Source organism: Otolemur garnettii, unplaced genomic scaffold (assembly GCF_000181295.1).
Source record: "Otolemur garnettii isolate 467f Iridium unplaced genomic scaffold, OtoGar3 scaffold00020, whole genome shotgun sequence".
NCBI classification, from domain to species: domain Eukaryota; kingdom Metazoa; phylum Chordata; class Mammalia; order Primates; family Galagidae; genus Otolemur; species Otolemur garnettii.
The window spans coordinates 3,897,423-3,909,538 of record NW_003852415.1 but is presented as its reverse complement, the minus strand read 5'-3'; the positions used below and the strand labels follow the sequence as shown (position 1 = coordinate 3,909,538).

Below are 12,116 nucleotides of genomic sequence, written 5' to 3'. Positions count from 1 at the left end.
CTGCCTCCGCCTCCCAAGTAGCTGGGACCACAGGCGCCCGCCACAACGCCCGGCTATTTTTTGGTTGCAGCCATCATTGTTGTTTGGCGGATCCGGGCTGGGGATTCGAACCCGCCACCTTAGGTGTACGTGGCTGGCACCTTAGCCAGTTGAGCTATAGGCGCTGAGCCGAAGCTTTTTAGTTTTAATGAAACCTAGTTTTGGTGGTGTTTCAATTGCCAGGGTTGTCCTGAAAAAATTCTCCTAGGCCAATTTTTTCAAGTGTTTTCCCTGCACACTCTCCTAATATTTTTATAGTTTCATGTCTTAAGTTTAGATCTTTTATCCAGTGAGAATCAATTCTTGTTAATGGTGAGAGATGAGAGTCCAATTTCAGTCTTCTACAGGTTGCCAGCCAGTTCACCCAGCACCATTTGTTAAATAGGGAATCTTTCCCCCAATAAACATTTTTAATCGGTTTGTCAAAAATCAAATGACTATTAGTAACTGGGTTCATCTCTTGGTTCTCTATTCTGTTCCATAAATCTACCTCTCTGTTTTTATGTCAGTACCAGGCTGTTTTGATCACAATAGATTTATAGTATAGCCTAAAGTCTGGTAACATGATACCTCCTGATGTGTTTTTATTCTGAGTAGTGTATTTGCTATTTGAGGTTTTATCTGATTCCATATAAAATTAAGCACTATTTTTTCAAGCTCTTTAAAGTATAATGATGGTGCTTTAATAGGGATTAAGTAGGGATTGCATTAAATCTGTAGATTGCTTTTGGTAGTATAGACATTTTAACAATGTTGATTCTTCCCAATCATAGTATGGTATGTTTTTCCATTTGTTAACATCTTCAGCTATTTCTTTTCTCAGAGTTTCATAATTCTCTTTATAGAGATCTTTCATGTTCTTTGTTAGGTAAATTCCCAGATACTTCATCTTCTTTGGTACTACTGTAAAAGGAATAGAGTCCTTGACTATATTTTCAGCTTGACTATTGTTGGCGTATACAAAAGCTACTGATTTGTATTGATTTTCTATCCTGAGATGCTGCTGTATTCCTTGATCACTTCAAAGAGTTTTGTAGTTGCATGCCAGGGATTTTCCAGGTATAGGATCATATCATCAGTGAAGAGTGAGAGTTTGATCTTCATTGACTCTATTTGGATGCTCTTAATTACCTTCTTTTGCCTGATTGTGATGGCTGGAACTTCCATTACTATGTTAAATAGCAGTGGAGACAATGGGCATCCTTGCCTAGTTCCAGATCTGAGTGCAAATGTTTCTGATTTTACTCCATTTGGTATGATATTGGCTGTGGGTTTGCTCCATCAGTTTCAGAAATGACCCTTCTGATAGAGTCAAGTTACCGACCTACTGAGGAAGGATCCCTTTCCTGGAAAGCATGCCCCTCCTAGGAAATAGTGAACACACCAATCCAGACCTCCCTAACCTTGTCCCACCTACCCACCCAGGTAAAGCTATGGACAGACCAATCCTGGCTGCCCTAATCCTTTAAATCCCAGTCCACCATAGCCCACCTGTGCATTTCTCCCTAGTCAGGAATCTCACCCCACTTACACTCCAGGTGGAATAAAAGCCACTTTAATTGCACAAATTGGATCTCTGTCTTCCTTTTGTCTCACATCTTGGAATGATTTTATCCTTGGGTCCAGAACCTTTCACATGGCGCCTGTGATTCCCTGGGGAAAAGCCCCTTTGCGTGGCTGAAAATACACCCCACCTAACCTAACCAAATGGACCCTTATTCCTGAAAGACAAAGCGAACTGGTGCACTCTTATTTTGCTTACCATTTTTCCACTTCATACTAAGGTGAGCCCTTATCTAAAAACTTTTTCTTCACTTCTTTCCTCTTCCCGTTCCTACTCTGCCTCCTCCCCCCCCCCAGCCTTTTTGTGCTTTTGCATATTTTTATATGATCTCTTGGTTCCTTTTACACTCACGCAGAGGCTGAATCCCCTCTTCCCCTGTCTTGTCCCCTTGGTGGCCTACTGTGGGCCCAAGTCCCTCTGGCTGGTTAAGGTCATGTACAGAGGCCAAGCCCTCTTTTGACCAGAGTCATAAATGGAGAGTCCAGGTAATCTCCCGACACCAGCCTTGCCAGCCCTACCATGGATCTGGATTGTTTTTGGTCATTCAGTTCAGTGAACCGAGTTCACTCATCTAGAATCTTCCCAGAGGTCTAGATTCGGCTGACAACCATATGCAGAGGTCAAACCCTCTCTGGTTGCAGTCTCAGTCCTTTTTGTGGTCCTTTTGCTTCCTTTTTATTTCCTTCGAAAGTTCCCTTTATTTTCTGCTCACTCCTCTTCATGTTAGCCTTAATCTCATTTACTTTCTACCTCCAGTTTTTGCTGTGGGCACCACTCAGTCACAGATTCCCCCCTTTTCACCTCTAAGCTGTCTTCTAACTAACCTCAAGCCTCTACATCTTTACGCTGACCTCAAACTTAAACACTTCATTTTTTTCTGTAATACTGCTTGCCCTGTGTACAAACTTGGTGGTTCACATTGGCCTAAAAACATGGCACCTTTAATATCTCAATTCTCAGTGATCTAAAAATTACTGTCACAAATTAGGCAAATGGTTGGAGATCCCTTACATTCATGCATTTCTCACACTCCATAACATTCCTTCCTTGTGTTCATCCTGTGAACCCTCTCAAATTCTCCTTATGCAAGTACCTGTGAATTTTTCTGACTCTTCTGACTCTATATTGTCTTGTTTCGACCTGGCAGATAACCCCCACCCCTCGACTTTCTCCCTATCAGCAAACTTCCACCCCTCCAACCCCTTCCCCAATTCCCCAACTCAGGGTAAGAGAAAGAAAATGGAGAACCTGGAATGGAAAAAAATGTGCTAAACCCAGTTTCCCCATCCCATCCTAGGTCTGGCCAACCCTTTGGACTTCCCATGTCCAAAATACCACAACCTGTATACTCCCTCTGGAGGTTTTGGGAATGGAAGGCATTGTCAGGATTCATGTCCCATTCTCTCTCTCAGGCCTCTCCCACATAAGTCAAAGATTAGATTCATTCTCTACAGATCACACCAAATACTCTAAAGAATTTACATATCTAATGCAATCATATAATTTAACCTGGCGTGATTTATATGTTATCCTCACCTCCACTCTAATTTTGGAGGAAAGAGCAAATCTGGACTCAAGCCCAAATTTATGCTGAAGACTTACACAGAATAGATCAAACTCTGCCAGAGGGCACTAAGGCTGTTCCCTGGGAGGACCCCAATCGGAATTACCAAACTGATGCTACTAGGATCCACTCCGTAACCACATGGTTCAGTGTCTCTTAGAGGGACCAAAAAAAGCAGCCTGTAAGGCTGTCAATAATGATCAGTTAAGAGAAATTACCCAAAAACACGACAAAAATCCTGCCCAGTTTTTAGCACGTTTTAACAAAGCTCTCCAGTGATTTCCGACCCTGTGCCCAAGATCTATGAAGGCAGACTCATTATTAACATGCATTTCATCTCTCAGTCTGTACCTGACATCTGGAAAAAACTCCAAAAATCCCCCCAGGGCCCTCAAACTCCTCAGTAAGATCTTATTAACCTGGCTTTTAAAGTTTTTAATAATTGTAAGGATGCTCTTAAAAGGCAGGGGCTCTCAAAATTCCAGTTATTGGCTTCTGCCATCAGACAAAATCTGGCAGTTTCTCAGAATTCCCCAGGGTACTCTGAAAAAAATGAGATTCGCCCCGCGACTATATTTTAAATGCGTCAGGCCAGGTCACTGGGTAAAACTATGCCCAAAGCCAAACCTTCCTCACAAACTGTGCCCAGTCTGCAGAGGCCCTCACTGGAAGTTTACCTGCCCAAGTTCTTCTGAGAATTTGGTTCACAGATTCCCAGAATGGGGCTGAATTCTGCCCAGGTTCTCCTCAGAACCTGGTTCTTGGACACACCCAAAACGTGCCTGTATTTCCTGACCTTCTGGGCCTAGCTGTTTAAGATTCACAGTTCCCGGAGGATCAGAGTGTCCCCGGATAATTACAAAGTCTAAGCTCCGGCGGATTTTGCTAGTGGAAGGTAAGTTAATTTCTTTTTTAATAGACATGGGAGCAACCTTTTCCACACTGCCATCTTATAAAGGTCCTTTAGAACAGAGATGTTGGTGATGGGTTTTGACGGTAATGTAATCCACCCCCATGTTAACTCCACCTTTATGGTACATACTTTCTGGACACTCTTTCTCATATCCATTCCTTATTATTCCTTCATGCAATGTTCCCCTACTAGGTAGAGATATTCTCTCAAAATTGCAAGCAACCTTTATGATTCTCACTGGTTCCCACCTCTCACTACCCATCCTGCTCCTCTCCAACCCCTCCCCAACCACCCCTCCATTCTCTCAATCTGACCTCCTTGTAGATCCTATTGTACACTACACCCTTTTCCAAATATTTCTCTTTTTCCCTTACCTAATCCTGAAGACACCTGGTTCATTAATGGCAGTTCTTTATAGCCCACTGTTCACTCCATTGCTAAGGCAGGTTTTGCTATTTGTTTTCTTCCCACATTATCACCTCTGTTACTCTGCTGCTGCGCATTTCCTCACAACATTTTCCTCACTTACCTTCAGTAAAGCCTTACAACACCACTATGCAGCCATATAGCAAGAAAGGGGATTCATTACCACCCAAGGCTCCTCTATCATCAATGCCACACTCATTAAACACCTCCTAAATGGAACTACACTTCCAAAGGAAATTGCCATTGTTCACTGTAAAGGTCACCACATTATTCCTAGATTCCGTTTCCCCAGCTCTATTCACAGTGACAACAGCCTAGCTTTCATTAGCCATATCACCTCCCAAATCTCATAAGCCCTAGGAATTCAGTGGCGTCTACGTGTACCTTAACAGACCCAAATCATCAGGAAAAGTAGAACAGACGAATAGGATCCTTAAACAACACCTCACAAAATTAGTACTCCAACACTGTAGCAGCCTGTATACCACTATAGCTAGGAGGAGTGTTATAAGAAATACCTGTGAGCTATACATGGTGAAAAGGGCATGGAGAGGGATTTAGCTCTCCTAACAAGCATGAGAGCTCGGGAGATGAGAGCATTGGTGAATTGGCAGTCTCTACACTTGTGGTGTTGAGAAGCACAAAATCAGCCTTATATTAGACTGGAGGAGAAGGCGGTCAGGAGCATGCACATTCTATCACAGACCCACTTACTCTGACTCTATTTCCTCTCCTGCTTGCAGAACGCCAGCACGGCGTCTCTCTGCTGATGATCACTAAGCTCTGCTAAAGACTAAGATCTATCTTTCTAAGAAGACTGCTTTATTCTCTCTAAAACATACTTCCTTTCTCTTTCCTGCTAAAGTAGATAGCCCTCAGGTACCTAAGAGAAATTGTTCCTGAGCAAGGTAGCTTGGCCATCTGCGTCCTGAACCTAGTTAAGCTGGCCCTGAGACCTGGCCAGTCCTGGGCCCTGACAAGTGGTGTCAGAAATGGGCTGTGACACAACACAAACAAGATTGGATTAAACTCCTCCCCATTGCCTTACTCTGCATTTGCTCCACCCCCTCAAACTCTTCTTTTTTTTTTTTTTTTAAATTTTTAGAGATGGAGTCTCACTTTGTCGCCCTCAGTAGAGTGCTGTGTCTTCACAGCTCACAGCAACCTCCAGCTCTTGGGCTTAGGTGATTCTTTTGTCTCAGACTTCTGAGTAGCTGGGACTACAGGTGCCTGCCACAGTGCCCAGCTATTGTTGTTGTTGTTGTTGTTGCAGTTTGGCCGGGGCCAGGTTTGAACCTGCCTCCCTCGGTGTATGGGGCTGGCGCCCTACTCACTGAGCCACAGGCTAAATAATGTATGGCAGAACTATTATTCTAGGACCTGGTCCTCCCCCAGATTCTTATCATAGGAAACTATTTCCCCATCCTCCTGGAAACTAGAGATGAACTTAGAAAAACAATCAGCTTTTACCCCAATCCTCAACAGAGAAAGTCACAGACCAATTGTCAGGGCAACAAGTTCTCCTCAAATGTCCCTTGTCCCGCAAGACTTTAACTCCTCATTGGACAGGCCCTCACATAGTTCTTTACAGCCCCCCCATGCCTGTTCGCCTTGTGGACCTCCAGGTTGGATTCACCAATGCCAAATAAAACTGTGTCCTACAGAAAAACTTCCAATGCTGAAGAATTATCACTGGAAGTCACAAGTACTATCCCCTGTCACTTTAAACTCACCAGGATCCCTGAAGAATCCACTTCCTAGTAAATGTGTAACATTCTTCCCCGAATTTTTCCTTTTCTCTATAACTTTTCTCTGGATGCCTGGCTACTCTTGGACGTTTAAAGTTGGAATGACCCCTTTTTGAAGCCTCTAAAAATCTATGTCTACAAGGTACCTTCCAAGACTTTCTCCCTGAAGAAACCCAATTTTCTTCTTTTTTTCCTTCTGGCTACCCCTCCTGTCGATTCTGGCCTTTTCTCCCCTACCCATCCACCTCGATTGATGATAAAGTCACTAATTATAATCCTTCTCATTGTCAGTTACAGATCAGCAATTCTTTGCCTCATCTCTTGATTTATTGAGCAGTCACTGGAAACTGCTCATATCCTTGCCTTACTGAATACCATCCAGCTCAGGCTGAAAATCCAGAAGTATTCCTGTAAAGTTCACTCCCTTTCCCCCTCCCATTCCCTTTTTATATCCCTTGTCCTGCAAGACTTTAACTCCTCATTGAACAGGCCCTCACATAGTTCTTTACAACACCCCCATGCCTGTTCACCTTGTGGATCTCCAGGGTGGATTTGCCAATCCCAAATAAAACTGAGTCCACTCAGCCCCCTCCTCCTACAGGAAGCAGCCTGAGAGATGACATGCCTATCACCCGCCTCCTTATAATAGATTAGGAAGTCAAGAATGATAGTCAAGTTACCAAACCACCCAGGAGGGATCCCTTTCCTGGAAAGCATGTCCCTCCCAGGAAATAGTGAACACACCAATCCAGACCTCCCTAACCTTATCTCACCTACCTGCCCAGGTAAAGCTATGGACAGACCAATCCTGGCTGCCCTAACCCTTTAAATCCCTGTCCACCATAGCTCACCTGTAGATTTCTCCCTAGTCAGGAATCTCACCTCATCTACACACCAGGTGGAATAAAAGCCACTTTAATTGCACGAATTAGATCTCTGTCTTCCTTTTATTTTGTATCTTGGAATGATTTTATCCTTGGGTCCAGAACTTTTCACCTTCTAAGCCTATTTTCTTGACTGTCCTGATCATGAAAGGGTGCTGGATATTATCAAAAGCTTTTTCTGCATCAATTGAGAGAATCATGTGGTCTTTGTTTTTTATTTTATTTATGTGATGTATTATATTTATGGATTTACGTAAGTTGAACCAGCCTTGTAACCCTGGAATAAAACTGACTTGATCATAGTGTATAATTTTTTTGATGTGTTGTTGAATTCTGTTTGCTAGGATCTTATTGAATATTTTTGCATCAATATTAATGATACTGGTCTACAGTTTTCTTTTTATGTTGGGTCTTTTCCTGGTTTGGGGATCAGGGTGATATTTGCTTCATAGAATGTGTTGGAGAGTATTCCTTCTTTTTCTATGTTTTGGAAAAGGTTATGTAATATAGGTACTAGTTCCTTTTTGAAGGTTTGGTAGAATTCTGATGTGAAACCATCTGGTCCCAGACTTTTCTTTTTTGGGAGATTTTGTATTGTTGATGCTATGTCAGTGATTGATAAAGGTCTATTCAGTGTTTCTAATTCTATGTCTGACCTCAGCAAATTTAAAAGAATAGAAATTATTCCTTGTATCTTCTCAGATCATCACGGTATAAAAGTTGAACTAAATAGGGACAGGAATCTTCATACTCAGACAAAGACATGGAAACTAACCTTATGGTGACTGATAGCTGGGTTAAAGATGAGATTAAGAAGGAAATCACCAAATTTTTGGAACAAAATGATACTGAAGACACAAATTATCAAAACCTATAGGATACTGCCAAGGCAGTCTTTAGAGGGAGATTCATAGCATTGGAACCTTCCTTAAAACAGAAAGAAGCTCAGTGCCTGTAGTTCAAGTGGCTAAGACGCCAGCCACATACAACCAAGATGGTGGGTTTGAATCCAGCCTGGGCCCGGCAAACAATAGTGACAGCTGCAACGAAAAAATAGCCGGGTGTTGTGGCGGGCGCCTGTGGTCCCAGCTACTTGGGAGGCTGAGGCAGGAGACTTGCTTGAGCCCAGGAGTTGGAGGTTGCTGTGAGCTGAGATGCCATGGCACTCTACCCAGGGGGACAGCTTGAGGCTCCTGTCTCAAAAAAAAAAAAGAAAGAAAGAAAACAGAAAGAGAAGAAGTTAAAAACTTAATGATGTTAATGGGACATCTCAAGCAACTAGAAAAGGAAAAACATTTCAACCAAAAACCCAGCAGAATAAAGGAAATAACCAATATTAGGGCAGAATCAAATGAAATTGAAAACAAAAGAATCATTCAGAAGATCAACAAAACAAAAAGTTGGTTTTTTTAAAAGATCAATAAAATTGACAAACCTTTGGCTAATGTAACCAGAAACAGAAAAGTTAAAATTCTAATATCATCAATCAGAAATGATAAAGGAGAAATAACAACAGACACCTCAGAAATCCAAAAAAAACCTCAGTGATTACTACAAAAAACTCTATTCTCAGAAATATGAAAATCTGGTGGAAATGGACCAATACCTCCTATACCTGGAACCATGCCACCTTCCTAGACTCAGCCAGAAAGAATTAGAAATGCTATTTGCATTATTCTTAATGAAATAGGCCTCTTTAGAGAATGGCAAAGACAGGGAACAGCTGACAGCAGCCTTAGACTCAGATCCTTTTTTGGTAGGAAAATTGGGTGGCAGAAGCTCTAAGGTTTGTTTTTCTGTTGGTTTTGAGACAGGGTCTTGCTCTGTTGCCCAGGCTAGAATGCATTGGCCCCATCATAACTTGTTTGCAACCTTAAAACTCCCAATCCTCCTGCCTCCGCTTTCCAGGTAGCTAGGACTACAGGCATGCATCACCTTGCTTGGCAAATTTTTCTGTTTTTCAGTAGAGACAGGGTCTTGTTCTTGGACAGGCTGGTCTCAAACTCCTGACCTCAAGTGATCCTCCTGCCTGAGTCTCCCAAAGTGCTGGAATTGTAAGTGTGAGCCACCATGCCAGGCCTCTAAGGTCTTTCTACCTGTCAACTGACCAAAAGAAAACTAGATATAATTTGCATACAAAAATGAGACTCAGTTCGGCACCCATAGTCCAGTGGTTAGGGCAATGTCCACATACATTAAGGTTGGCGGGTTTGAACCTGCCCTGGGCCTGTTAAACAACAATGACAACTGCAACCAAAAAATAGCCAGGTGTTGTGGTGGGCACCTGTAGTCCCAGCTACTTGGGAGATTGAGGCAAGAGAATCACTTAAACCCAAGAGTTTGTGGTGTGAGCTGTGACACCATGGCACTCTTCTGAGGGCACATAGTGAGACTCTGTCTTAAAGAAAAATAATGAGATTGCATTAAGGTTGGGTAAGGCAAATACTTGCCTTTCATTTTCACTTTTATTTTGCTACCAAACTCTGACATTTCCATTGTTTGAGGTTTACTTCATTAAGTTGTACTTTGTATTCAGAAGTGGACTGGAGGCTTCAGTTTCTTGTTTTCTTCACCAGAGGCGATTAAATGAGGGGCTACCTAAAAGCACTGAACACCATATGCTAGAGTGTTTAAGGAGAGGCTAAGTGGATAAACTTAGCCACCCTCAAATCACAACTTGGTAAGAGCCAAAACAAAAATAAATAAATGTCACCCAATGGTTATAAGCACAGCCACCTGGGTTTAAGTCCTATCTCTGTGTCTTAGTTTCCTTACCTGCAAAGTAGCAGTGATAATGCCAGTCATAGGCATCATATGAGCATGGCACATGGCTTTTATTATGCATTTCACCTATATATTCCTTGAAGGTAACTTATTTAATTATTGGTGAATGAGTGAATAAATAAATGAATGAAATTATAAAAGTCCTTTACCTGAACTTGGAGAGATGAGTAATGAATGATCTGACCTTATTGAATATAGAAGTGATATTCTACATACTTTGACACTAAATTCAGTTCATTTAATCCTGCACCCTACTCTTCTCTCTCTGATCTGCACAATTTAAACATTTATATTCTCAGAAACATGATTCTTAAATTAGGATTAATTTTGTGGATACTTGTTTTAGAAAATGAGTAAATGAATGATTGTGACTAAGAATACTTGAATATGATAACTTGAATAATTTATGTGTTAGGCCTCCTAGAGTATAAAGTTTATGCCCAAAATATTTTTAGAAAGAGGAAGTTGGTTGAAACTGCTAGATTTTTAAAAAGGTACACAATATTTGATCCTTTTGTAGTTCATAAGTATGATGATTGGGTTTTCATGCACATGCGTGAGATGTGCCTCCCACAAATCTTGTTATGATGTCTTCACATTACCTGACATTACCTTGTTGCAATGTATGATATTTAAAAAAAATGTAAAAAGATACACAGTATTTAATTCTTTTATCTCAGATATTTAATTCTTTCTTTCTATGGTTTTCTAGAGAATGAAGGTACAGAAAATACTAAGGGTGCCTCTCTGTTGACTTCTGGCTCTGATTCAGAACCCTGTTCCTCACCTCACAGGTAGGGACAAGCAACTACTTTGGATAAAATGCTTCCAGAAGTTTTGTCTTATGAGATAAGGAATTGGTTAAAGAAGTAGGCAGTCACTTTAATGGAAAAGACAGATTGAAGGGTATATAGTTTTATCATTAGTCAACCTTCAAGTGGTTTAGGAGCAGTGTCAGATTTATTTCAAGTTATAAATTTTTCTTACTTTCAGAGAATAAAACTATAACTAATAGTCAAGTATAGTGCCTTCATTTATCTTCTCCTGAATACCATATTCAAGTGTTCAGACATTTAAAGTAGGCGCAAGAGAATATATGTTTGGTTTTTACACATGAAATGTGCACAATCACACAATTGGAGGGTTTTTTTACTATGTAGTTTTTCAGATTAAACCATTATATGATGATCTTAAGGTTTTTATTTTTAATTTTCATCTCTGTCCATCTTATCCACCTATCATCATTGATAGCAGAGTGTAAAACAGAAAGGGAAGAGTTGTACTGAGCCTAGAATAAATGGAACCCATGAAACATTAGTGGAATAATTAATGAAAAGCTGTATTTTGGAGAACTCAGATAGTGTTATTATAGTGCAACTGATCAGTTTATGGTACAGTTTTGTCCAATAGAACTTAGAGTTTCCATGCTCCATACAAAATTGATGGCGAGGGGATGTCATGTTATTTAATGTGTTATTTCTTGAATTCTATTCAGAAGTTTTTTTCTCTTTTGTATATGAAATAATTCATATGATTAATACAATTAGGTTATAGTTAATAATGTAATAGCTATTCTTCATTGAATGTTTCTCTATAATAATAAAAATAAAGTATCTACTTTGGGGGGCTTTGTTTTGTTTTTGAGATGAGGTCTTGCTGTGTTGCCCAGGCTGGCCTTGAACTCCTAGGCACAAGTGATTGTCTGACCTCAGATTCCCAAGTAGCTAAGACTACAGGCATGTGTATTTTTTTCTCTTCTCTTTTTTGAAATAATTACTTTTATCAAGATATTTCTGTTTGCTAAATATTGTACTAGATGTTAAAATGCATTATCTCATTTAATCCTCATAACAACTCTAATAAGTATACGTACTCTTTTTTTTTAAGATAAGAAAAATGAAACAATGAATTCAATAATTTGCCCAAGTTCACATAACTTTAGGTTTACTCCACTCTAGCAATAGAAGGTATTGAGTTCTATGCTTAGAGCTGCTAAGTTATTACCTACTCAATCCTTTTAGAAGGCACAGGGTTTGATTATTTGAGCACTTCATATTCTTATCAAGTCCCTGAGGAGAACTCCTTTCCATTCTTCCTGCCACTATCTCTTTTCTGTATTTATTGTTTCAAAGGATCTTAGAGGGATAAGTTTTGGCACAGAATCATTTTATCCTTCTAAGTAAATTTTTTTTTT

At 40.5% G+C, this 12,116-nt stretch overlaps 1 protein-coding gene and 1 non-coding gene across 4 annotated transcripts in view; both read left to right on the top strand.

Moving 5' to 3' along the window:
* Positions 1-12,116, top strand: part of TMED8 (transmembrane p24 trafficking protein family member 8) — a 48,238-nt gene that overhangs the window by 18,919 nt on the left and 17,203 nt on the right. For 2 of the 3 annotated variants that reach the window (XM_003786938.3, XM_023511582.1), the window contains exon 2: positions 10,635-10,716. In XM_003786938.3, the coding sequence (XP_003786986.1) occupies positions 10,635-10,716 (82 nt within the window). Of the gene's footprint in view, positions 1-10,631; positions 10,717-12,116 lie in introns of those variants that run through there. The other variant, XM_023511583.1, reaches the window with a different exon arrangement.
* LOC111724239 lies at positions 10,431-10,530 on the top strand. The gene has a single exon (XR_002772570.1). It is a non-coding gene; the product is annotated as a small nucleolar RNA U13 (small nucleolar RNA).